General features: G+C 42.1%; 1 protein-coding gene and 1 long non-coding RNA gene across 2 annotated transcripts; one reads left to right on the forward strand and one right to left on the reverse strand.

The window, feature by feature from the left end:
* The first annotated feature begins 6,918 nt into the window (after nucleotides 1-6,918).
* On the forward strand, nucleotides 6,919-26,528 carry LOC144689513 (cystatin-F-like). The gene is made up of 4 exons (XM_078556654.1): nucleotides 6,919-7,028; nucleotides 9,775-9,944; nucleotides 15,855-15,971; nucleotides 24,601-26,528. The coding sequence occupies exons 1-4, from the start codon at nucleotides 6,965-6,967 to the stop codon at nucleotides 24,676-24,678; spliced, it is 429 nt and encodes a 142-aa protein (XP_078412780.1). The 5' UTR covers nucleotides 6,919-6,964; the 3' UTR covers nucleotides 24,679-26,528.
* On the reverse strand, nucleotides 14,316-20,643 carry LOC144689514 (uncharacterized). The gene is made up of 3 exons (XR_013578657.1): nucleotides 20,576-20,643; nucleotides 16,817-16,866; nucleotides 14,316-15,426 (listed from the first exon to the last, which is right to left on the reverse strand). It is a non-coding gene; the product is annotated as an uncharacterized LOC144689514 (long non-coding RNA).
* Nucleotides 26,529-27,643: the final 1,115 nt, after the last annotated feature.

Below are 27,643 nucleotides of genomic sequence, written 5' to 3' on the forward strand. Positions count from 1 at the left end.
CCCTCACCACCTGCCGCAGACCCAGTCTAGCAGCTATGTCCTTTATGACTTGGCCAGCTCGGTCAGTAGTGGAGCAACTCATGGTGATGGACATTGAATTCCTCCACCCAGAGTACATTCTGTGCCCTTGCCACCCTCAGTGCTTCCTCCACGTGGTATTCAGCATGGAGGAGCACTGATTCATCAGCTGAGGTGAAGAGGATTACTACGTGGTAATCAGCAGGAGGTTGGTTACATCATGCCATGAAACTTCATAGGGTCCAGAGTTGATGTTCAGGACTCCAAGGGCAACTCCTCCTGATTGTGCTGCCACCCCTGCTGGGTCTGTCCTGCCGGTGGGACAGGATATACCCAGGGATGGTGATGATGGTGTCTGGGACATTATCTGTAAGATATGATTCCGTGAGGATGATTATGTCAGGCTGTTGTTTGACTCATCTGTGGAACAGCTCTCCCAATTTTGGCACAAGCCCCCAGATGTTAGTAAGGAGGTCTTTGCGGGGTCAACAGGGTTGTCTGGTTTCATTCCTTAGAGACTTTGTAGCAATTGTGATATAACTGAGGCTTGCTAGGCCATTTCAGAGGGCATTTAAGAGTCAACCACATTGCTGTGGGGGTCTGGATTCACATGTAGGCCAGACCAGGTAAGAGCAGCAGATTTCTTTCCGCAAAGGACATTAGTGAACCAGATGGGTTTTTACAACAATCGACAATGTTTCATGGCCATCATCAAACTTTTAACTCCGGATTTTTTGAATTCAAATTCCACCACCTGCCATGGTGGGATTCAAACCCAGGTCCCCAGAGCATTACCCTGTGTCTCTGGATTACTAGTCCAGTGACAATACCACTAAGCCACTGCCTCCTCCTTAGACTGCAGCCATGTACTCCTCTGAAGCTTGAAGGGCTCTGATTAGCCCTTCAGCTTCAAGAGCCTACCTTTTGCTCTTAATTGGACAAGGAGCACGCATCCATGCCAATTAAAGGCTCACCTATTATGGGGTCCCATAATTTTCTGACTCAGCAGTGAGAGTGTAATCACTGAACCACTGCTAATGCTACTGGAGGAACAAAAAGAGAAAGGGAGCAAATTTGTCAGGGCAGAAGCTAACAAGGAACAGTTTTGCTTGTTTAAAATGCCCTGAATGTTAATGTTTTGTTTAGTATTCACCAACTAGTTCCTCTGTTCAGCCCACATGGGTCACAGTTGCCTACAGAAATTACAGAGAAGGCAGATATCAGTTTCATACTTTTGCCTAACAAAACTGGAGAATACTAATGATCTACTAAAGCTGTTGCAACAATTATTCAATAATGTCCACGTCTGTTCAGAGTCAGTCTCATTCATCAATCACAATTCTTATGCTAATACCAGGATCAAAATGCTTTTTTGGGAAGGCGGGCTAGAGGGAGGGGTCTACTCAAGCCACTTCCCTGACAGCATTATTGGAAGTTGTTAAAATATATTGTGAAATATCGAAAATGTGTACATCTCCTCAAAAGATCCCCTGAGAATCAGAGACATACCTTGAACTTGTGAAGTCAACCAGAACCTGTGTTTCCATCCTACCTCTCAACAATATATTTCACACAGGTTGTAAGCACATAACTGGGCAAGACGCATCTCTTCATGGTGGATGTCATTCACATCCCCTTCCTAAGTCTAGATTGTTTGACTTGGACTTTGCAATTTAGCCTTGGCTCATTGATAGCCCTCTCATTTCTGAGTCAGAAGGTTGTAGGTTCAATGCCCACTCCAGAGATTTAAGCATGTAATCCATGTTGCACTGTTAGGGTGGCTGTCTTTCAAATAAAATGTTAAACCAGAGTCCCATTTTCACCCTCAGCAGGGTGAAATATCCCACTGCATTATTTCAAAGAAGAGCAGAGAAGTTCTCCCCTGTATTCTGGCCCATGAGGTTGTGAAAGGCAAGTTCTTTCATTATAAGTATCACTGCACTGATAGCGACATTTCAAGTTTAAAGCATTTTGCCACCTGCTGGAGCTAGAGGTCAGGGAGCTAGAGGTCAGAGAGCCAAGGCCAATAAAGTCTATGTACAGTTTCCAGGAGTCCAGCAATTACTGTGTGATTTCAGCAAGTGCTTGTACAACATTCACCCACCTCCAGTGTTCTCCCTCCACCTGGACCCCTCCCTCTGGATTCTTACCAACTCTTGATCTTTTCATTGAGAACCGTCGGGGTGACATCAGCCATCTCAATTTCTCTGCTCCTCTCACCCACTCTAACCTGTCTCCTTCTGAACTTGCCACATTCCGTTCTCTCAGGTCCAACCCTGACTTTGTCATCAAACCTGCTGACAAGGGTGGTGCTGTTGTTGTCTGGTGTACTGACCTCTACCTCGCAGAGGCTGAGTGCCAACTTGCAGACACTCCCTCCTATCTCCCCCTGTACCATGACCCCACCACCGAACATCAAGCCATTGTTTCCAGAACTGTCGCTGACCTCATCAACTTTGGAGATCTTCTCTCCACAGCTTCCTCATAGTCTCCCAACCCTGTACAGCCCGCTTCTACCTCCTCCCCAAAATCAACAAACAGGATTGTCCTGGTAAACCGATCATGTCAGCCTGTTCTTGCCCCATGGAACTCATTTCTTCCTATCTTGACTCCATTCTCTCTCCCCTTGTCCAGTCTCTTCCTACCTACATCCGCGATTCTTCTTAAGCCCTACATCATATCAACAATTTCCAGTTCCCTGCCGCCTCCTCCTTGTATGACATTCCTGTGTTGGCTACTCCCAAAAAGAATTCAAAATAAATTAGTTAACATCAGTTGCAAAATAGCAGGAAAAGATATTGTGCAAAAGTGTTTGCCCACTGTTATCACCAGCAGCAATTTCTAGATTGGTATTTCCACATCTCTGATCTTTCTGTCTTTCTCTGACCTGAAAGACAATTGCAAAATCATGTGAATCAATACCTCCAGATCATGCTCTTCCTATAACATCCCTTCTGCAAAGATTCCAAAGCAGCTAAAGGAGGGTCTATGGCCCAATGACAGTTCAGCTGTACAATGAGCTATTTTTGCATTTAGAAAATTAAATTCCGCATGTGTGGAAGCCAAAATTTCATTTTTTTAAAGTAATTTTCTCCCCCCTTTTCCTGATAGAAGTAATTCATGCTGGTCTATGTTGGGAGGCAGCCCTTCAGTCCTATGTCCAAATGGCCACCTCCCATGAATGAACCACAACTGTTTTAACAGTGCAGAGGAACATCACTGCCAAATGCTCATCCATGTATTTGTTACCTAAGGTTTGACTATTCCAGTGCTCTCCTGGCTGACCACTCAGCCTCAACCCTTCATAAACTTGAGCTTATCTGGAGACCAGTTGCCTGTTTTCTTAACTTCTTTAAAATTCTTATCCTCATAATCAACTCTCCTCATGGCCTCACAACCCTGCACCATTTTCGTAACATGCTACAAACCTACAGCCCTCCAAGGACTTTATGTTACTCCAATTCTGGCCTCTTATTGCATTGTCAACTTCCTTCAACCCATCATTAGTGCTTTGGCGTTGCAAGTCATAGACTATGTATTACCCATCTCTGCCACCATTCCACCAACTGCCTCTGTGTCCGATTTCCTTTACGCCACATTGGCAATCAAGTCCTCGGCTGCCTAGGTCCTAAGCTCTGGAATTCCCACCATAAATCTCTCTGCCTCTCTACTTCTCTCTTCTTCAGGACACTCCTTCAAACGAAGCTTTTGGTCAACCTGTCTGAATGTCTCCCTCTTTGGCTCGGTGTCAAGTCTTTTGCCTGATTACATACCTGTGAAGCACTCAGACATTTTGCTCTGTTAAAGATGCTATTATAAATGAAGTTGCTATTATAGATCCAGAGAACAGAGTGTAGATGTGATCCTGTAGAACACTACTTATCCAAACAGGCACTATCCCTTTTTGAACATGTGACTAATTTGGACCATTGATTATTCATTCATTCCAATATTGTACAACATTAAACCACATTAATTCAACATAGTAGACAATAATAACATGTGATAAAATAATCCTATGCAATAAGGGCTAATTGGGCGGTTCGGTCAGTTCAGGTAAGATGCCAACACACTGTATCCCTAAAGTGGCTAAATAAGACACTGTTCTAGTTAGAATATGGCAACAGTTGGTGTCAATCTAGAATTTGATAACATAAAAGGAAAATACGGTGGATATCGGAGATCTGAAATAAAAACAGAAGGTGCTGGAAAAGCTCTGGCAGCATCTGTGGAAAGAGACACAGAGGAATATTTCAAGTCCAATATGACCCTTCTTCAGAACTGGAGTTTGAAAACATCTCTTCCTCAAATGGGCCTCATGCAATGAAATTTAAAGAATGGCTATTTTAATGTTCTGTCATTCTGAACACCCTTAGTTCGGTAAAGGAATATATATTAACTTTAGGCAGGCGGGTTTTATTTCAAGGCTTCTGCTGTATACAGGATGGCCAACTATTTTTTGAATGACAGATATTTTTATGCTAGAAATTTGACTCTAAATTGAAAGCTATTTATTTCCAATTATTACTTATTCCATTATGATGTAAAATCACAAAGAGCTAGATTAAAGAGGTGGAATTTAATGCGCTCCCCTGAGGTGAGTTTGCAATTTTGACCTGAGTATGTGGCCAGTTTTGTGGATGGGGCCTGATTCAAGCAAATTGTGTGAAATGAATTTAAACCAGCGGAAAAGATCACGATAAACACAAAAGGAAGCGATTTTAGGTAAAACTCATTGACATTTTACATTTCCTGATCTTTTGTATTGGCTTGGTTGAATCCACCCTGATTATGTTGATATTACTAGTATATACAAGCGTAAATTCTGCTCCCTAGTACCTTAAATATATCCATTGTTCTTGGAGCTTTCATGTGCTTAAAATGAAAGGAAGTTACAAATCCATGTCCCAGTGCACTTTCAGCACTATTGTTTGCACTCAAATGTCATAAGCTTTTATTCAGAGCCAACTCTCAGTATTAAGATTTTGGGAGTTGTGTCAGGTTTTTGAAGCTGCTGGTCAGTTTTGGCTAGTTTTCTAATTTGGGGTGTATATTAGTTATTTATGGTAACTAAAGTTTGCAGTTTATTTTGAACAGCAACAAAGCAGATAACCCTCCTGTCCAAAGTTGCATTCTACCCCACTATTTGGCTTTGGAATAGATTTCCCACTCAAAGAAAAAGTTTCTCTCTATCCGGCCTATTGTTACAATTCCAGCTAATGTTACTACTGGACAAGGCAGATGGCTTGGTGGATCCTGACTTTTATTTTTTGTTTAGAAACGTGGAGAGTGGCTACTGAACAGAGTCACAGGAGTCAGCTGATGAACTTTTAACAAAGGAATAAAACATTTAGTAAACAAGAACAGATGAACTATATTACAATGCTCCTTCACCCACAACTATATCTTTACAGATATGCATAGATTCGTAAGGATAACACAAATTACAAAAGCTATCTTACACTCTAATGTTCACAGTAAGAACACAAGTTCAAGTAAACCATTAGGCGACCTGTGGTCAGACACACCATACTCTGAAACCAAGTGGCAGGTGCCACCCCAAACAGATGCTATTGATCCCTCATCAACTCCCCCCAGACACTTGTCACACAGTGAGCCAACTGGTCTCACTGAACTCTATCTTTCACATGAGGGTTTCAAATCTCCACTCTTGAAGAATCAACCTTAGAATCTTCTCCCAAATGACTCTTTCTCTTGGACACCATCAACAAGAGTCCACCTCCAGGGTCTCAAATTCTCCTTCCAATGTTCCTCTCCCCAGATCGTCTTGTGTATTCAAGCTTCCTTCCACGCACTCTCTCTCAGCCTCAGCCATGTCAACAGAACACCATGGCTTCACATGCTTGTAGTAAAGAGTTACAGACCTTCAGCTGTCTCTTTGGATCTTCTGGCTTCTTGTAAGCCTATTTTGCTTTAGGTCGGTGTCCTGCAGCTTTCTCCCTTTAAGCTTGGAGCCTTTCTTTTTTTCCTTTAGGACCTGCTCCCTGCAGTTCCCTCTCTCAGTTGACTGCTGACAACTTGGGATCTCCCTTGAGATCCAGAAGTCACTTGCTATTCACTGTTACTTTAACTTTAGAGCAACTCATCTAAGATTCTTAGACTTATCCTCCTCAGCAGTGTGCTGGTATGTCAACTAGAGAGAGACTTAAACTGTTCCCTTCACCTTAGAGCTGAATGACCAACTGAACTCAAACTGCTTTCAGTTTCTTTGGCCGGAATTTTCCAGCAGCCTCGCGGCGGGTTCCCTCAGGTTGGGGCCAGCAAGCCATTGAAATCTCCATTCACGTTGGCAGGACCAGAAGATCCCGCCGGCTTGAAGGGCTGGAAAATTCTGGCTTTTGTGTCTGTGTGGGGCCGCTCTCTCTGGACCCCTGTTGCTAGGCAACAGCACAGTTTTTTTCTACCCTGTTTGTTTGTTTTAACTCCCCTTCATGAATCATAAACCTCATTAAAATGCAGGCATCTTTTGAAGCGAAACTAAAACTCAAGTTCTCCCTTTCTTAACACATAAATTCAGGAACACAAATTAAACTTAATTCCTAACAGCCACGAATACAAATATAACTTACTTAATCTATCTCTAGTTCCTAACACTATCAAATCCTTTAACCATCTTAAACTCCTCAATTAGATCACGCCCCAATCTTCTATACTCAAAGAAATACAAACCTGGTCTAAGCAAAACATAGGACCAGGTTTTGATTCTGCAAGTGAATTGGTTTTGCTGAGTTAAAGTCCCACCCATAGTTTCTGGGCTAGTGTGGCAGGAACCCACCAATAAGGAAGCCACAACTTCAAAGTAGAGCTCTCATTGGATAACACATATGCTTGTATCAGGAAACACCAAATGATGGATAAGTTGTGGGTAACACCTCCTGATCTGGAATGAAAAGGTCAAAAAGAAAGTGGCAAGACTGGTTATAAGATGGGTACAATGTTGGGAGTGCTGCTTTCTGTGTTGTTCACTTTCGGTTTGATCCATTCAGATGGCAAGTTACTTATATCTCTTGTTTTATCACTAATTATTGGATGCTACTGACTATGTTTGAATTCTGTGTGTCTGTGCTATGTGCAATAGTTGGAGCTGGCGGAGAGCAGCAGCAGCAGCAGCAGCAGCCAGGCCCAGAGGTGTCAGAGCAGTGACTAAATGCGTTGTTCTCACTGAATCAGAGAGGATGTGGCTTCTGCTGCAGCTCATTAAAACTTGTGTTACAGTATTTGGAAAGCTCATAACTGAAGGTTTTGTCAGCGATATCAGCTCTGAGCTCCAGCAGCTCTAGTTCACTGGTTTTATCAGCCCCACAAATCACTATCCGGTAACTAAGCAGCAACTTAGTGTCCAGTTTATTTGAAGTGCTCAAAAATCCACTTTTCAAAATTCCAGCCCCGCCCCACTTTCTTAGCCCCTCCCCCAAGCAGCAGTGTGTGAAACCTCTATGTCAGAATGTGCTACTGTTCCTCACTTTTGGGTGGGATTTTCCACACCCGCAAATGGTATGACCACAAACCAACCAAGTAAGGAATTCAAGAAGAATTTCTTTACATGATGGGTGGTGAGAATATGGAACTTGTTGCCACATGGAATATGGAAGCTAAGGACATTTATGTCTTTAGGGGGTGAAAGTAAAGAGGATGATGCAGAGGCAGAGGCAGGGCAGGAATAGTGGGAGGAAGCTTGTGTGGAGTATTAAACATGAGCATTGGGCTGAATGGTCTGTTTGTTTCTGTGCTGTTGAACTCCCAACAACAATGAATTTGCAAGCTTAATTGATGCTGCATTGTCTAACCTTCAACATACTCAATAACTTTCCACCAAATCCATTGGTTTCCTTCTACCAAATCCCTCTCCTATTATTACCTCAATCATTATAACACTGTGACAATACTGTCCCTTCTTTAATTGTAATACTTCACTAGTAATGCATCATATACCTGCGCAGTTGATTTTTAATGAGAAACATTCTGTAATCAAATTAATTTTTATGTCCAACAATAAAAGTGGGATGTGACCCTTTTTCCAATGGTATTTAATTAACCGTCTGATCGAGGAGTTGACAATTTACATAGTAATCTATTAACAGTCCATAGAGATTCCACTTAGTTTTTATTCAAATATCACATTGACCTTGTATCTAAACTTGCAGCTGTAATATGAACCTTATGATCAATGGCAGTAAGTATAATCATGTAATTAACCCTCAACAACCACTGGCTGTTGATAATTCCATTGAGTGCTACATGCTGTTCAGAAATTGTTTTGTCTGCTGTGCACAGTTTGCAAAATCATAGTCAAGACTTTGTTTATTGTCTGCTTGTTTTCAAACTGTTTTTTCTCCCTCCACCCCTCTCCATGCATATTCCTGCTATTCAGCAAGGTTGCTTTCACTTGTTATGTAGCATTTATGTAGTGTAAAAGCAAATCACTTGGTCAAACTGGTCAATGCTGGCAGAGCTCCTGTAGGTCAGTGGCCACAGTGGTGATGGGTAGATGGGTTTGGTACCAGTTACAAGTAGGGTATAGGCAGCTTTCCTGCCTGAGATAGGGTTGTCCTGATGTCTTCAAGAATTGAAGATTAATCTCCAGGTCACTGCTGCGAGCAACCAAACAGAAAAATCATGGGGGTATTACAGTACGTTGTTTTTTTGCATTTTCTTTGAATACTTTACCTGTTATAAAAATATTTGGAGACTGAGTTGGGGATGAGGAGGCTTTGATGAACCTTCAAGGTTAATTCAACTGGATAACAAGAGTCTGTTCTCCTCCTTTCCAATTGAACGTGGGAGAGCAGTGCACCTGAAGAGTTGACCAACAGTGAGAGAGTAGGGAGCAGTTTGAGGCAGAAGGCCATGTGATTGAAACCTCCAGAAATACACCTAACCAGAGTTCCAAAGCCTAGTCGGTAAATCTTAGTTCCCCTCGAGACTCAGGCTGATCTTGTCAAAGTTCAGTTGGGACTGTTTTAAAACTTCTGGTTGCTATGTGTCTACTAGAATGTATTTTTCTTCTGTTTTTAAAGGTGTACAACTCATCGGAGTACCTGGAGCATCAGGGCCATTCATCTGGATGGATGCTGATAGGAAGCATGCCACATGGGGCACTGCAAGGTGCTAGGGCTCGCACCCCCTGCTACACAGGAGTGGAACTTCAGCTCCTTAGTTCCTCATAGGTTTAAGTCCACCACACAGCCCATTGGGTTATTGTTACACGTTAGGGTGTCTGGCACACAGCTTTGTGAGATGAGTGTGCATATTGGGGGTGGGAGGGTTTGCCTATCAGCACCTGTGATTTGTGGCCTCCTCACCTCACCTCAGGTTCTTTTGCCAATCATTTAAATCTGTGTTCTCTGGTCAGTGACCCTCCTGCCAGTGGGAACAGTTTCTCATTATCTAGTCAACAAGACCCCTCATAATTTTGATCATCTTTATTATTTTTTTAAAAGTCTCCCCTTAACTGTCTCTGTCTTAAAGAGAACAATCCCAGCTGCTGTAGTTTCTCTGCATAAGTGAAGTCCTACATCCCTGGTACCAGTATGGCAAATCTCCTCTCCATTCTCTTGAAGGCCTGTTTTAAAAATACTATTGGTGAGAGGAATGTCAAATGCCTGATTTTGGGAAGTATCCAGGTTCAGTAACCTGCTGCAGTGATAATACAGCACAAGTAATTTTATTGCATCGCGTAGGCATGTAGACCCTCCCCCGTTTCATTCATCGCTGTTGTTTCTTGTAACATTCCAGGCGTTCGCAGAACAGAAAAGGCTCCCATTGGTCCAGGAGTTCCCAGAGATATTAACACAACTGACTCTGGAGTTCAAAATGCCACCCTGATTGCAATCTATGGCTACAACAACCAATCAAATGACATCTTCCTGTTTAAAGTTCATAGAATACATAAAGCACAGGTACAGGTAAGAAGGATCATGTCCAAGTGCCATACGAAAGCACAATCTTCGATTCTTCTATTCCTAAACTGACCAACAGTCCACATTTCAAAATGAAGACACACAGTTTAGATATTCATAACTACTCTACATTGCTACAATTCAGAGAAGTCTCTGTCTTCACTGAGGAGGGGGATAAAGCAGATATTCTACTTAAAGAGGAGTGTGAAATATTAGATACAATAAGCATAGTGATAGGGGATGTACCGGAGTGATTGACATCCTTGAAAGTGGATAAGTCACCAGGGCCAGATGGATTGTATCTCTGGCTGTTAAAGGAGGTCAGGGAGGAAATAGCGGATTCTCTGTGGACCATTTTCCAATCCTCACTAGATACTGGGGAGGTACCTGAGGATTGGAGGTTTGAATGTTGTGCCATTATTTAAAAATGGTGCAAGGGATAGACCAAATAATTATAGGCAGGTCAGTCTGACTTCATTGGTGGGCAAATTATTAGAATCAATTCTGAGAGGATAAACTCTCACTTAGAAAGGAACGGATTAATCAGGGATAGTCAGCATGGTTTTGTTAGGGAAATGTCGTGGTGTCTTACTAATTTAATCAAATTTTTTGAGGAAGTAACAAGGAGAATTGATGAGGGTAGTGCAGTAGATGTTGTCTACATGGATTTTAGGCACTTGACAAGGTCCACATGGCAGACTGGTCAGAAAAGTAAAAGCCCATGGGATACAGGGGGATGTGGCGAGTTGGATTCAAAATTGGCTCAAAGACAGGAAATAAAGGGTAATGTTTGATGGATGTTTTTGCAAATGGAAAATGGTTTCCAGTAGTGTTCCACAGGGCTCAATGTTGGGTTCCTTGCTGTTTGTATATATTAATGATTTGGACTTAAACGTGAGTGACGTGATTGGGAAATTTGCAGATGACACAAAAATTGGCCGTGTAGTTGATCGTGAAAAGGAGAGCTGTTGTCCCCAGAATGATATCAATGGTTTGGTTAAGTGGGTGGAAAAGTGGCAGATGGAATTCAATCCAGAGAAGAGTGAGGTAGTGCATTTCGGGAGGGCAAACAAAGCTAGGGAATGCACAATAAATTGTATTGTAAAAGTATTGGGTGGGGTAGAAGAAGTGAGAGACCTTGGTGTACATGTCCACAGGTCTGTGAAGGTAGCAGGACAGGTGGATGAGGTGGTAAAGAAAGCATATGGAATGTTTTCCTTAATGGGTGAGGTTTTGAGTACAAAAGCAGGGATGTAATGATGGAACTGTATAAAACACTGGTTAGGCCACAGCTGGGATCTTATGTACAGTTGTGGTCACCACATTCCAGGAAAGACATAATTGCTCTGGAGAGAGTACAGAGGAGATTTACAAGAATGTTGCTAGGGCTTGGAAATTGAAGCTATGAGGAATGATTGGATAGGCCAGGTTTGTTTTCCTTGGAACTGAGACGGCTGAGGGGTGACCTGATTGAGGTGTGCGAAGTTATAAGGGGCCTAGATAGAGTAGACAGGGATGCCCTGTTTCCCCTAACAGAGAGATCAATCATCAGGGGTCACAGGTTTAAGGTGATTGGTAGAAGGATTAGAGGGGACATGAGGAAAAACTTCTTCACCCAGAGGGTGGTGGGTGTTTGGAATTCACAGCCTGGTTTGGTGGTGGAGGCAGAAACCCTCAACTCGTTTAAAAGGCGCTTGGACCTACACCTAAAGTGCTGTAACCTGTAAGCCTATGGACCAGGTGCTGGAAGGTGGGATTAAAATGGGCAGCTAGTTTTTTTAAAAATGTTCTTTATCGGCTGGCGCAGGCACGATGGGCTGAATGGCCTCTTTCTGTGCTGTAACTTTTCTATGGGCAGGATTTTTGGGTCAATGAGCTAGGCTGGGAGCAGCCGGGAAACGATCCACCACCTGCGATCAGCCCCCAACTGCGATTTCACACTGGCTGGCCAATTGACAGCCAGCCAGCATGAAAGGCACGTTTGAGAAGCTCAGCGCTGCCAGGGTGGGGACAGGAGGAGCACGAGCGCAAAAGCCTGCACATGCGTGGGGAAGGGCACACTGAAAGCTCCCTGAAGGCAGGGAGCTGAACAATTTTAAAATCAAAAGGAAAGATTTTTAAAATCTGAAAAAATGTCCCAACATGGGACTCACTCACAATAACATAAACAGAATAAAAATCCTGCCCAAAAATTTATATTTATCTTTTTATTTAATTGTGGAAACCTCATCCTGCCCGTTGGCCTCTTAATTGTCGGCGGGTGTACTGGCAACTCTCGCGCGCGCCCACCGACTGAAATATCGCGCGAGCGCGCAATGACATCGAGATGCTTGCCCAACGTCAGCGCATGCTATTTTACACCCGATCGGGTCTGGCGCACACCCGCCCATGGAATTTAAAATTGTGCCCTACGGTTCTAAATGCCAGACACTGAGGTACTTACTCGAGCCTGTCAAACATTCACACTATATTGAGACAGTCACAATTGAGTTGGGCTGGTCATGTAGCCATAATGCCTGACACTTGCTTACCAAACTGAATCTTCTATGGAGAGCTTGGGCCTGGGATACACTTCAATGGCAGTCAAAAGAAGTGCTACGAGGGGTAGGTGGAATATGGATTTGAGGCCATAATCAGATCAGCTATGATCTTTTTAAAGGTGGAGCAGGCTCAAGGGGCCGAATAGCCTACTCCTGCTCCATTTCGTACATGCGTGTGTATGTAAGGACATCCTGAAGGCTTTACTTATGAGTTTTCATATCCACCGAGTCCTGGGAGAAGCTCACCAGGTTTGCTGCACCTGGTGCAACCAAGTTTAAACTGGTGCGGCCTCCTTCGAAAGCAAGTGCACATCAGGGGCAGAGAGGAAACATAAGAAGAGGAAATCCCGAACCAGCAACTTGTCCAAAAATCAATTAAATTCTGTCCTATTTACAACAGAACCTTCGGGTGCAGATCAACCATAGCAGCCACCTACATAATCACTGGAACCCTACCAAACACCACAGATAATTAACATGGTCAACATCATCTGCAGTATCTAGGTCACCTTGCTCTTTTATCTATACTTGTACTTGTTCCAGTAGTTGTATGTGAATATTCCAAGGCCTGAACCTTCTGGTCAGCGTTTTGGGGGTGGACCCCGCTTGCCAACGCGTAAAATGACGCGCGGTGACGTCGGGCGTGCGTCCCAATGTCACAGCGCATCATTCCAATCCTCAGTTCAGCAGGCGCACAGCAGATTCAGCTGCATGCCCGCCGAACTGTCAAAGGCCTATTAAGGCCATTAATTAACTAATTAAACTGCTTCTCAGGGCTGCCCGTCCAACTTTAAGGTTGCCTGGCAGGCGAAGGGCCCAGACGGCCTTCACATTTTTCATGGAACCTCATCATAAGACCATAAGACATAGGAGCAGAAATTAGGCCATTTGGCCCATCAAGTCTGCTCCACCATTCAATCATGGCTGATAAGTTTCTCAACCCCATTCTCCCACCTTCTCCCCATAAGCTTTGACCCCCTTACCAATCAAGAACCTATCTATCGCGGTCTTAAATACACTCAATGACCTGGACTCCACAGCCTTCTGTGCAATCCATAGGTGGGATGAGGTTTCATGAAGGTTTTATAACTTCAATAAACATTTTTAATAAAATTCATAGACATGTCCCAGCTTGGGCGACACTGTCACATGAGGGGACATTTCCGATTAATTTTTTTCAAAAATATTTTTCAGGTTTTCACAATGAAATTAAACTCCCTGAGGCAGCTCCATGCCTCAGGGAGATTTCTGTGCTCATTCCCGCGCATGCGCAAAAGAGTGCAGGCCCCGACTCTCCCTCCTCCCCTAACCCACACAGGGAGCGCTCAGGTAAAATGGTGGCGTGCAGCCGATTGTGGGCGGTGATCAGCTGCACGCCTGCCCGCGCCCAGTCCCGCTCCCTTCCAGCCCGCCCGACAGGGAGAAAATTCTCCCCCAAAAGATGAGCATTATCTATGTTGTGTTGTGGGACAGAAAACTAATATAATGTACACAGACACAGATATGGAATCATACAGAACAAAAGAAGGCCATTTGGCCCATTTGTGCCTATGCTTTGAAAGAGCTATCACTTAGTCCCATTTCCCTGCTCTTTCCCCAAAGCCCTGCAAATCTTTCCTTTCCAAGTGCTGTAGGAGGGGTGTTCCAGGATTTTGACCCAGTGTTATGACCGATGCAGTTGATAAAATGGAGTTATTTAAAAATCCCAGAGGGAAATTTTAAACAACTGTCATAAACTATAATTTTAAGTGTTATGTTTGAGATGCAACTCTAAATTAGGAATCAGACCACCAGTTTTACATTAAACTAAATGAAACATTTTATTAATTTACACAGGTTAAAATATATATACACATGGCTTCAAATTACTACTATCATAACTTATAACAAATTCCCAAACTAATCTCCATTAAGGTAACAGCAACCCATAGGCTTAACCAGGCACCAGGCAAAGCATTTTCACCTTACGAATTCAATATGAGGTTCCTTTCAATTCGATTCCTGTGGAGCCAGTTGGAGGCTTACAGCTGCCTTTTGATCTTACATTGTCTCTGCTCTGAACACCCGAAAACTGCTGAAGTTATACCTACCACAGCCTATTGAATGTAAATTCTCCTTGTATCACCAACCTCTTCTAACTATTAAAACCCCTTTCAAAGTACCAATTTTACTAGTAATCTAAACATATTGTTTGGTATCTGCTAGATAGGTGTCAGTTTTCACCCCACTTCTTGAATGGTCTATTCAAAAAATGCAAATGCACTCTACCTCTCTATTTACTTCTCAAAACTAGTACATATCAAAGCAAGCGGACTAGCTGGTTTTAATCCAATTAAGACACACCCATAGACCAAACCTCCATTTTAAAAGAAAAACATTTTCCAATAATATATACATTAATAGCTTCATGATACCCAGCGACAGTAAAGGAATGGCAATATAGTTCCGAGTCAGCTTGTGCGTGGCTTGGTGGGGAAATTGGAGGTGGTGATGTTCCCAAGCATCTGCTGCCCTCATCCTTCTAGGTGGTAGAGGCAAGTTTGAAAGGTGATGTCATAGGAGCATTGGTGCGTTGCTGCAGTGTATCATGTCTATGGGTACACACTGCTGCCACTCTACGTTTGGTGGTGGAGGGAGTGAATGTTTAAGTGCTGGATGTGGTGCCAATCAAGCCGGCTGTTTTGTCCTGGATGGTGTCAAGCTTCTTGAGTGTTGTTGGAGCTGCATTCATCCAGACAAGTGGAGAGTATTCCATCACACTCCTGACTTGTGCCTTGTAGATGGTAGACAGCCTTTGGGGAATCAGGAGGCGAGTTACTCACTGCACAATTCCCAGCCTCTAACCTGCTCTTGTAGCCGCAGTATTTATATGGCTGGTCCAGTTCAGTTTCTGGTCAATGGTAACCCCCAGGATATTGATAGTGGGGGATTCAGCAATGGTAATGCCACTGAATGTCAAAGGGGAAGTGGTTAGAATCTATCTTGTTAGAGATGCTCATTGCCTGGCACTTATGTGCACAAATGTTACTCGCCACTTGTCAGCCCAAGCCTTTTCTGCATGTGGCCACGGACTGCTTCTGAATGTTCTGAATCAAACTGGCAATGTCTTAAAGATGACTTTCTGTCTTTACCTTAGAGTTAAATGTGATTTAGTCTCTCTTTGATTTGCAATTGATCATGTATGCAACAATTTCTGCAGACAAATTAGAGGAATCTAAAGATTTTAAATGTTCTTTGTTTTAGATGTAAGATGGAAGTTTGCTGCTCTGCACACTAATTTTGCACTTTATCAGTGATTCAAGAATAAATCCAGTCTATACAGCTTGAGCAACTGTGTTCCAAGGAGATATAAAAATCGACCTATTTTCTTTTAAAGATTGTTGCTGGACTGAAGTATTTTCTAAACGTTGATATTGGAAGAACAGTATGTCGGAAAGGAAAACCATATAACTTCAAGAACTGCTCATTTGAAACACGTCCACCACTGAATAAGGTAAGACAATTCCCTCCTTTTTATCTGGACCTGAATTTGGAGTTAAAACAAAGTGTTGGAAAAACTCAGCAGGCCTGGCAGCATCTGTGGAGAGAGAAACAGAGTTAATGTTTCCAGTCCAATATGGTATTGGACTCAAATGCAACTCTGTTTCTCAATCCACAGATGCTGCCAGACCTGCTGAGTCTTTCCAGCATTTTCTGTTTTTATTCCAGATCTCCAGCCTCCACAGTATTTTTGCTTTTATTCCTGAATTTAAAAATCTGCCAAGGGAATTAACTTAATTTCCATACTTTAACAATAACCGTTCTCATGCTGAAACATCAAAGCCTACTCACATATTAAAAAACACAAGCCCTTTTAGGGTCAGAGAAAGGCCAAAACGCCTAAAAAGCCTGTCTCTGATATTCCCAGTAAATGTCATGCTTGTCAAGTGAGGGATCAGTATCACTGAAAAGTGAAGCACTTTTCCCCATTTAAGATAACCAATGTTGGCATTTGGGTCTCCAAATCAGATGTAGTACAATTGGATGTAGTAACACTCTTTACGCTGCCCAAACAATTACCCTAGCCCCAATTTTTACTGCGCCAGGTATGACACTTTCCATTTCCTTGCGCCATCCAATGGAATCAGAGTAAGATTACCAACTGATGCCAAATTATGCAGGACATTTTATGCTGCATGCTCTTAGCCTTTTAAATACTGCGTTGAGGCTATTCAAGTTCAAGTATCAGATTTACAAAAACAGGCTATCATTCCATCAGCATGAACTGCAGTCAAATGCTGGGCTCAGAAGTTACGTGTTCTGACTGTTTCAATAGGTTAGCAAAAGAGTAACTCCTACCTTGTAGAAGGGTGTCCAGGTACATCCAAAGGTTTCAGTGTTGTGTGTCACTGCAGTAAGATTTATATAGAAAATTATATAGTAATCATGACTAATTATAACTTTGGCTAAATATTGGTAATTTAAACTAATTCAATAATAAGTTTGAGGTCGTTAAAAATTAGAAGCTGAGGATTTTCATACTTTTTCATGATTATGTCACAGACAATAACAAGGGCTTGTTAAGTGTGGTGTATATTTTATATATCCCAGGGCAAAGCAGAAATGATACTAGTTTCTAAGTGTGCAACAGGTTTATTTACAAGAGTTTTAAAATATTACTGCAATCACAAGCTGTCTGCACTCATACTTACAGCTCAGCTTCTAATAACTTCTGTGTGTCTGTTTTCTTTCCTCTGAGTCCACACCCAGGCTTAACCAATCAAGCGCTGTGAGCTCAAATCAATTACTAGATTCATAATCAAACACAGAACAGCTGAACACCACAAAATACACTGGACTGCAGGATCACTGAGATAAACAAGAGAATTAAACAAACAATGTAGCACACTCCCCAATGCAATTGTAGTAGTTAATTTAATGTTGGGTCACAGTTGGGGATGGATACTCAACAGAGAAAATAGAAGCAGGAGTAGGTCATTCAGTCCTTCAAACCTGCTCTGCTATTCAATGTGATCAAGGCTGATTCTCTATCTCAATGCCATACTCCTGCTCTCTCCCCATACCCCTTGACGCCTTTAGAGTCCAGAAATCTATCTATTTCCTTTTTAAATATGTTCAGTGACAGCCCTCTGGTAGAGAATTGCACAGGTTCATCACCCTCTGAGTGAAGAAGTTTCTCCTCATCTCAGTCCTAAATGGTTTACCCCGTATCCTGAGATTGTGACCCCTTGTTCTAGACACCCCAGCCAGAGGAAACATCGTCCCTACATCCAGTCTGTCCATCCCTGTCAGAATTTTACACATTTCAATGAAATTCCCTCTCATTCTTCTAAACTCCAGTGAATACAGGCCTAGACTGCCCAATCTCTCCTCATACGACAATCCTGCCATCCCAAGAATCAGTCTGGTCAACCTTCGCTGCACTCCCTCTATGGCAAGTATATTCTTTCTTAGGTAAGGAGACCAAAACTGCACACAATATTCCAGGTGTGGTCTCACCAAGTCCCTGCACAGTTGCAGTAAAACATCCTTGTTCCTGTACTCAAGTCCCCTTGCAATGAAGGCCAACATACCATTTGCCTTCTTAACTGCTTGCTGCGCCTGCTTGCTTGCCTTCAGTGATTGGTGTACAAGGACACCCAGGTCCCTTTGTACACCAACATTTTCCAATCTATTAAATAATATTCTGCCATTGTTTTGCCTGCCAAAGTGGACACTTCACAGTTAACCACATTATACTGCATCTGCCATGTGTTTGCCCATCACTCAACTTGTCTACATCCTCCTCACCACTCACATTCCCACTTAGTTTTATATCATCAGCAAACTTGGAAATATTACATTTGGTTCCCTCATCCAAATCATTGATATATATTGTGAATAGCTGGGCCCCAAGCACTGGTCCCTGCAGTACCCAACTAGTCACCACCTACCATTCTGAAAAGACCCATTTATTCTTAAGCTGTGTTTCCTGTCTGCTAACCAATTCTCAATCCATGCCCATATATTACCCCAATCCCATGTACTTTAATTAACTTCTTATGTCGGACTTTACCAAAAGCTTTCCGAAAATCCAAATACACCACATCCACTGGTTCTCTCTTATCTATTCTGCCTTTTACATCCTCAAAAGCTCCAGTAGGTTTGTCAAACATGATTTCCCTTTCATAAATCGATGTTGACTTTGTCTAATCCCTTGATAATTTCTAAGTGTCCTGATATCACATCCTTTATAATAAACTCTAGCACTTTCCCTCCCACTGATGTTAGGCTAACCGGTCTGTAATTCCCTTTTTTTTTACCCTCCCTCCTTTTTTAAATAGTGGAGTTACATTTGCTACCCTCCGATATGTTGGGACGGTTCCAGAATCTACAGTATTTTGGAGGATGACAGCCAATACATCCAATGTTTCCATGGCCACCTCCTTTAGTACCCTGAGACGTAGATTTTCAGGCCCTGGGGGTTTATCGGCTTTCAGTCCCATTAATTTCTCCAGCGCTGTTTTTTAAGTAATTCTAATTTCCTCCAATTCCTCCTTCTCATTAGATCCTCGGTTCCCTAGCATTTCTGGGAAGTTATTTGTGTCTTCCTCTGTGAAGACAGAACTAAAGTAGTTGTTTAATTGTTCTGCCATTCCCTTGTTCTCTATTATAAATTCTCCTGTTTCGGCCTGTAAGGGACCTACATTTGTCTTCACCAATCTTTTTCTTCTTAAATACTTATAGAAGCTTTTACAGTCCTCTTTTATGTTCCTTGCAAGTTTACTCTCATACTCTATTTTTCCCCTCTTAATCAATATCTTGGTCCTCCTTTGCTGAATTCTAAACTGCTCTCAATCCTCAGGCTTGCTATTTTTTCTAGCAACTTTATATGACTCCTCTTTGGATCTAATAGTATCCTTAATTTATTTTGTTAGCCATGGTTGGGCCACTTTTCCTGTTGTGTTTTTGCACCAGAAAGAAATGTATAACTGTTGTAATACATACATTCGTTCCTTAAATATTAGCCATTGCCTATCCAATGTCATGCCTTTTAAGAAGTTTCCCAATCTATCTTAGCCAACCCACACCTCATACCTTCGTAGTTTCTTTTGTTTAGATTTAGGACCCTAGTTTCAGATTGGACTACTTCACTTTTCAACCTAATGAAGAATTGTATCATGTTATGGTCACTGTTCCCTAAAGGACCCCACACAACAAAATTATTAATTAACCTCTTCTCATTGCACAAAACCAAATGTAGGATAGCCTGTTCCCTAGTTGGTTCCTTGACGTACTTGTCTAAAAAACCATTTTGTACAGACTCCAAGAATTCATCCGCCACAGTATTATTGCCAATTTGATTTGTCCAGTCTATATGTAGATTAAAGTCACCCATGATTACTGTATAGCACCCATGTTACATGCATCTCTAATTTCCTGTTTAATGCCTGTCTCCTACACACTGCTGCATCAGGAGCATTGATGCATGAGAATTAACCAACCTGCACTTAAAATTACATTTGTGCGCTTGAGGAGCAGCAATTAAAAAAACAATATAACCAACACATTATCGTGGCCATGATGATATTGTGACTCTTTTTAAAAAAACATATTTTTCCGAAAAAAGCTACACTTTAAAAGGCTGCAAATCAAAATAGCTCTAAGCTACCAGACAGTTTTTGTGGATCCAGCTGTTCACTTTCAAGAGGACAAAGACAATCTTTACTTTGATATTGACTCAACACTTGTCAGACCAGAAGGTAAATGAAACTCCAACATTGTAAGAATGCAAATTTGGCCACTTTTTTTAAAAAAACTGCAGGTGGGAGGATTCAGACTGTAATTAAAATGATCACATTACCTTATTTGGGACTATGTGACGCTGCTGTGAGGTCACATGATAACAGTGGCTATCTTGGTTCCCTGCTAAAGGTATAGCAGAAACTTCAAACTGCTTTGCAAAGACATTTTTTAGAGACAGAATTCCAGAGAGAGGAGGAATCCAGGGCAAACAAAGCTGTCAGACTAGCGTAGGCAATTGGACAGCTAAAGTGCCAAACTGCAGTACTTGAAAGAAAAACAAAGAACTTCTCTCTCTCTTGACCTTGAGCCTACCTGAGAAACCGGCCTCTGGCAGATCAACTTCGGGGGCCATTACAGCTGCTGAAATATCTCTGCAACTTGAGGTGTCAGCTGTGGCTCAGTTCATAGCACCCTCGCCTTTGAATCAGAGGGTTGTGGGTTCATGTCCCACTCCTGGAAACCAAGAACTATGATTGTACTCGAAAGAGTTGCAATCTGTGACTGTTGATAACTCGAAAGAGTTTCAAAGCCTTCATTGCAATGTAACAATGCAACTGCGAAACAACAGGCCTGCACCAAAACATACATTGAGTTAAATTCCATTTTTATAATTACTGCTGTTATCTTCACCTGTAACTAATTTTATGTGTGAGGAAGTGTCATTATTTTATTAACCTTTAGGGCAAAGGGTGTGGGAAAAATAAATAACTTTTTTCCTTTTTTAAATACAAAAAGCTTGCTGCTAGGTTATTTAAAATTGACGCAATCACTCCTAGGGTAAGAAATACACACTTCCACATACAAATATATTTGATCACGGACAATAAAAGGTGACACCTTAAAATTATCCGTGCCAGGATCTGGAATTTAGCTGAACTTTTTATGGGAGTCCAGATATTCGCTTTTATTTTTAAAATGAAGCCCAAAATTAACAGTAGGTGAGCTAGAGCAGGGGCTCTGAACCTGTATGCTTCTGAGAACCCCACCCCTCCAACATCGCTTAAAAATTCTGCAGACCCCAGTAAGACATTTTTGTACTAAAAATAATTTGTACAATTAAACATATTTTAGTTTGACTTGCATAAAGTGAAATTTGTTCCTGGTGCTAATTCTGTCAAGGTGTGGGAGTATCTCCAACAAGCACTTGCACATTCATGTCATGCTCAATATTCATCCTGGCTTAGTATTTTGTTTTCTTTGTCATTGCTGAAAATCCAGCTTTGCAAAAGTAGAGGTTGTATTAAATGGGTCCAACACCTTCAGCACTGCAGAAGAAACAGTGCTGTATTCATTGGAGCACTCACATCAAAATGTCACCAGCAGCATTTTACTGAACTTCTGAGGGAGCTGATTGATAAACTATCAATGGAGTCTTCAAATCGCTTTGATGCGACACTTTGATGAGAATTCTCACTAAGGGGGTTTGTAGCCTGCAAGATTGTTCTGTTGTGAGTTCTGGAAAATAAGCGTTGACTAGTACTGCCAGCTATGGTTTGATGATGTCAAAATCAATGCTTTTTCTTGAAGTTTTTTTATTCATTCGTGGGATGTGGGCATCGCTGGCTAGGCCAGCGTTTATTGCCCATCCTTAAATCGGAGGGGAATTTTTAAGAGTCAACCACATTGCTGTGCATCTGGAGTCACATGTAGGCCAGACCAGGTGAGCACAGCAGATTTCCTTCTCTAAAGGACTTTAGTGAACCAACCAGTAATGGTTTCATGGTGGTCATCAAACTTTTACTTCCAGATTTTTATTGAATTCAAATTCCACCATCTGCCATGGCGAGATTCAAACCCGGGTCCCCAGAATATTACCCTGGGTCTCTGGATTACTAGTCCAGTGACAATACCACAACGCCACCACCTCCCCCATATCAAAGAATATAAGAGCTCAAACTTATCCATTATCCGCCCTCTTCCCACCCCCTTAAAGAAAAGTACTTTCTAAACTTATTTTCTTTTTGAATGTATCAATTTTTTTCACACCAGGTAAAAAGTTCTCCAATTTTGCAGTTTTATTCAGCAGAGTAATTTAATTGAACATGTCTGTAAGGAACATAGTTTAATCAACCTCAGCTCACTCTTTCATCACTTTGTCAAGTTCAGGTTTCTTACCAGCTAAGAAAGCGCGCACCCCTTCCCTGAAATGAAAAATACAGATAAGCATTCTGCCTTGAGATGGCCACCTCACCTCTGTATGCATGAACAAGGAATTGTGCTCTCACTCACTTCCTCACAAAGTGCAGCAAAATGCATGGGACTGAATTCTAACATGGGCCTCGGGACCCCAACAATGAGTCAAAAAGCTGGTTGTGAGCCCGTACTGGCAGGCAGCAAGGCTGTTTCAGTGATTTTCACCACTGGCAGCCTTCAGTTAAGAAGGATGACAGGCAGGCTCCTGATGCTGCCTAATTAAAGGACCAGAAGCTCTTAAGCCTCAGCAGCATCACAGGGAGAGGCGCTCACTTCTGAGGTAGGCAAGAGACCTTGGGGTGTGGAGGGACGAGGGTTTTAGGGGGGTTTAAGTGGATGGGGGGGGGGGTGCAAGTGGAGGCACCTTCAAGCCAGGTCTATAGAAAAATAACACTTTAATTTAGGAGGCCAAATGCCCTGCAGGACAGAGGGGAAACCCATCCGTAAGGAATCGTTTGGGCCGGAGGGGCCACAACTACAGACTGTGGAACCTCTGAGTCTGATACCACCACCCCACCCTCACACACTCTAGGCTGCTGCAAGGAGGCCACGTCCATGAAGCTGGGGGCCTCGACACCCTGCGGGGGAGGGGGGCTGTTCCACTGTCAGCAAAATGCTGACAGCCCCGTATGACGACCCTTAATTAGGGCCTTAATTATGTTAATCGGCTACCTGCCTCCATAAAGTGGGGAGACTAGCCACCTCACAGCAGGCCTTTGAAATCTTTCCTGGTGGCAGGATAATGACGGGGTGCTGTCCTGACTTGCCTGCCTGCTATTTTACCAGCCCATCCCGCTGCCTCCACCTCTGCCGCCTGGGAGCTGGCTGGAATTTGTTGCCCTGGTTTAATAAAATTAACGAGTGTTACCGCTGTATTGAAAACACTTTGAAAACCTGGTTCAATATCTTTTACAGCAAACGCCTCTTGGTGTAAAAAGCAATGTTCCAAATAGCTCAAGGTGTACTGGCTTTTATTTTGCACAACTCCAGATGCTTTCTAATTACTGCTGCAGCACCATCAGTGCAGACCCCAATGCAATTTGTTCAGCTGTGTGCCACTGAAGTTATGAAATCATCTAACAACTTGAATAAGTCATTAGACTTTGTTGAGCTCTTTGCAAAACAAGAAGTCTTGTTTTATTGCTTTAGTCCACAAGTATCAAGTGTAGGTGAGTAAATGGGACATTTTAGAAATGCCTCGTGTGGATTTATCAAGTTGCATAACAAGTCATTGTTACAAAGACAGTCAATACATTGCAAAACTGTCGTTTGACAGGGTCATTTAACATTGATAACTGTTCCAGTTGCTTGGCCTGCCTCCTGCTCTCCAAACATTTCCCTTACGATTTTGAAGGCCATTGGCATTATCAACTCATCAGCAATCATATGCTTCTTTTTCAATCAATTTTCTGCACCACCCAGTAGAATGGGACTACAAGCTTTATACTGGTGGTAATTGTGGATTTCATTTCCGTGTTAGTACTGACCACTTCCTTAGCCTTTCACATGAAAAAAACAAACATTGTTTGTCCTCTATATTTCATACTCAGTAATTAAATATTTCTGTAATTTTGAGTGTTTCAAGGGTTTATTGGACAGTACTTGCACAGATATTATACACTGCAATTGAGGTATATTTCTACTTGAGGTACAAATAAAATTGAAATTCAAGTGGCTAACTTTGTATTTCCTTCATTTTGCATTTCATTAATTTTAAATTTCATGCCTCCAGCTCCTCGGTGTTTTTCAGCCCTTATGGTCGAACTTGATAAAGGACGTTCTGCACCTTGCTCTGGGGGTTTTTTTGTTGTTAATGGTTGTATTAGCATTAATCCATATCTGGCATTCATTGTGCAGAGTTACCCCTGCACAGTGCAATATGGCAGTTGGTGTTGTCACCACCATGCTCAACCATGGAAGCTTTCACAGCGTTAATTGCTACTGAGTACATGGGAGTGGGACTAATTTGAAAGTTCTTTCAAAAAGCTAAAACTGACATGATAGACCAAATTGTAATCTTCCATGTTGTACACTTATACGTATTGCAATGTTCCATAAAATTGATGTTTTTGTAATTTCATTCCATGGCAGCTTATTACTGTTCTTGCACTGTCTCCCACTAACCTTGTACTTCTCTTTTTTAGAGATTGACTTGTCATTTTGAAGTCTGGATTGCTTCTTGGAAACAGAGTTGGAAAGTGATTGCTCTAAATTGCCAGTGAAATCTCTAGGACTGTTTTCTCCTTCCCTGGCCCACGGTTTGAAGGCTTTCTACAGGGATACTCTCCTATTTCACACTTTCTCTTTGCTGTCTGAAGTGTTGAGGAGAAGATCCAGTTTCCTGCACAATTCATGAAGAGCTCCTCCTTGGAGGACCTTGGAGAATATATCTGCTGGTATTGGAAGCAGTGCATTCAGTTTTTGCAATAGCGTTCCTTGCTTTAATTATATTAATCGCCTTATTTCAAATGGGTTAATAGCAGTGTTAAATAAAAAATAATTGCATTTATTTCACAAGCTCAGGGTATCCCAAAGGGCATTACATTGCAAGAAAGGGCTTTTTAAATGTAGCCACTGTTGTATCATCAGAATTGTGGCAACCAATTTGTGCAGTCTCCTGAACAGCAATGCGAAAACGATCAAGTAATCTGCGGGCCTGTTCTTCTTCAAAATAAAGATAAAGGATCTTTAACATCAATCTAAGAGGGCAGGCGAGGCCTCAGTTTAACATCTCGTCTGAAAGACAGCACCTCTAACAATGCAGCACTCAATACTGCACTGGGAGTGTCAACCTGGATTATGTTCTCAAACGCCTGGATTGGGAATTGTACCCACAACTGTCCGTCTCTGAGACAGAAGTGTCACCCATTAAGCCAGAAGTAACAGTCAACAAAAGCTATGCACATGTGGCTGCTTGTATGATCTGGTAGTATCAAATATAGTCTTATGCTACCACCCAAGAGGAATTTCTGCCCCTGGAAATGCACAATTCATTCAAGATCTTTAAAGGATACATCTGAGCATTGGGCTGCCTTTCTGTTACCCGAAGCTGACTGGCCCTGTGTATGCTCAATATTTTTGGATATGCTCTCTTTTACTTACATGGAGTTTTCAAAGCTGGTAAAGTTACAAAGGTTCATGAAGCTATTCATAAGGTGTTAGCCATGGCTCAGTGATGACACCCTCTTGCCTCTGAATCTGTAGGTTGTGGGTTCAAGTCGCACTGCAGGGAGATGCATCATCAGAGCGACCGTGGTTCAGGTGAAAAATGAAACTGAGGCTTGTCTGTCCTATTGCATGGTTTTAAAAGATCCAATGCTCCTATTTTGAAGAAGGGGAGCGGAATGCTTCCTGATGTCCTTCAAGCATTTATCCCTCAATCAACATCACTAAAACAGATTATCTGTTCACCAAGATAAAAGCAAAATACTGTGGATGCTGGAAATCTGAAACAAAAACAAAAATACCTGGAAAATCTCAGCAGGTCTGACAGCATCTGCGGAGAGGAATACAGTTGACTCAAAATGTCAACTGTATTCCTCTCCGCGGATGCTATCAGACCTGCTAAGTTTTTCCAGGTATTTTTGTTTTTGTTCTCTGTTCACCATGTTGCTGTTTGTGGAACCTTGCTGTGCCCAAATTGACTGCTATGTTTCCATATTATAACAGGAGTGACACTTCAATGACTGTAAAGCACTTTGGAACATCCTGAGGTTGTGAAACACTCAGTAAATGCAAGCTCTTACTTTATTATGAAAGTTGGAATTAGCTTTTCTAGTTGAGTGTTTCAAGAGCTTTTCTCATTTTCTTCCAAGAACTGAGGGTGTTGCTTCTTCTGAACAAGTGCAAGAATTTCCAATGAGTTGATTATGTGTTTTACTACTATAAATTGAATAAAATTAATTAAAGGCTGATTGACTGTAGTGTCGTTTGAATGGAATCATTAAGCAGTAAATCGAGCTTTGTATTGCTGAGGCAGAGATATGTCTCTATCCAGTGGTGAATTTTTAAAACGGTTGCAATGCTGTACTTGCAGGGAGTGTGTCTTCAGAGATCATAGCCACCCAGCTCATCTTCAATCGCCTTGAAATTGACCAAAAAAATTGTTTGCATTAGTGGTAACCTGACTGCCATTCCCTGCAAGCACTAATCGCCCTTGTTAGTCCAGTGGGCCACATAGGTGAAGGTTCTTAAAGGAAAGAGAGTGGCCTCTTCCTACCATGAGCAATTTGCATTGAATTCAACACATGCACTGAAACCATCTAAACAAATCCAAGGTTAATTTGATGATCTTTGCTTCATGTCACTTAAGCCTTCATTTAATCCTGCAGTTAGAGCTCACTTCAGTAATTCAAAGCCACATTTGGGAGGGAAAGAAATAAGATCATCCAGTTGCGTCTTATAATGTCCAGAAACAAAGCATTCTTTTTGTTTTGCAGTGCCTAATACAAGGTGGCAACAAGTTATATATGAACTATACATTATCCATCTCTATCACTTTTCGGCTATCTGCCACTGTGCCCCATTTCCTTCGGTCCACCCCTGATGGCTATGCTTTCAGGTGTGTAGGCCCTAAGTGCTTGAATTCCCACCTAGACATCTCTTTCTTTAAGAAGTTCCTTGAAACTTAACTCTCTGACCAAGTTTTTATTCACCTGTCCTAATAACACCTTGTGGTTTAGTATCAAATTTTGTCTGATAACACTTCTGTGAAGCACTTTGGGATGACTTACTACTTTAAAGCCACTATATAATGAGTTCTTGTTGGCTGTCACATTTTCCAAATTACAACAGTTTTTTTTTATTCATTCACAGGATGTGGGCTTTGCTGGCTGGGCCAGCATTTATTGCCCATTCCTAGTGAGTACGTTTCAAAAGTACTTCCTTGGCTCAAGTGCTTTGGGACATCCTGAGATCCTACATAATTGTAACTCATTTATTTTATGTGTAATGTCATCAACGTAGCTTAAGAAAGCTCTATCTGGCACATATGTGCTTGCCCCATCTTCTGTTGGACTCACCCCGATGTACCTAAAGGACATAGCTGCTAGAGTGGGTCTGCGGCAAGTGGTGAGGGAACCAACAAGAGGGAAAAACATACTTGACCTCATCCTCACCAACCTGCCCACTGCAGGTGCATCTGTCCATGACAGTATCAGTAGGAGTGACCATCACACAGTCCTTGTG

Source organism: Cetorhinus maximus, chromosome 14 (assembly GCF_964194155.1).
Source record: "Cetorhinus maximus chromosome 14, sCetMax3.hap1.1, whole genome shotgun sequence".
Taxonomy (NCBI): Eukaryota; Metazoa; Chordata; class Chondrichthyes; order Lamniformes; family Cetorhinidae; genus Cetorhinus; species Cetorhinus maximus.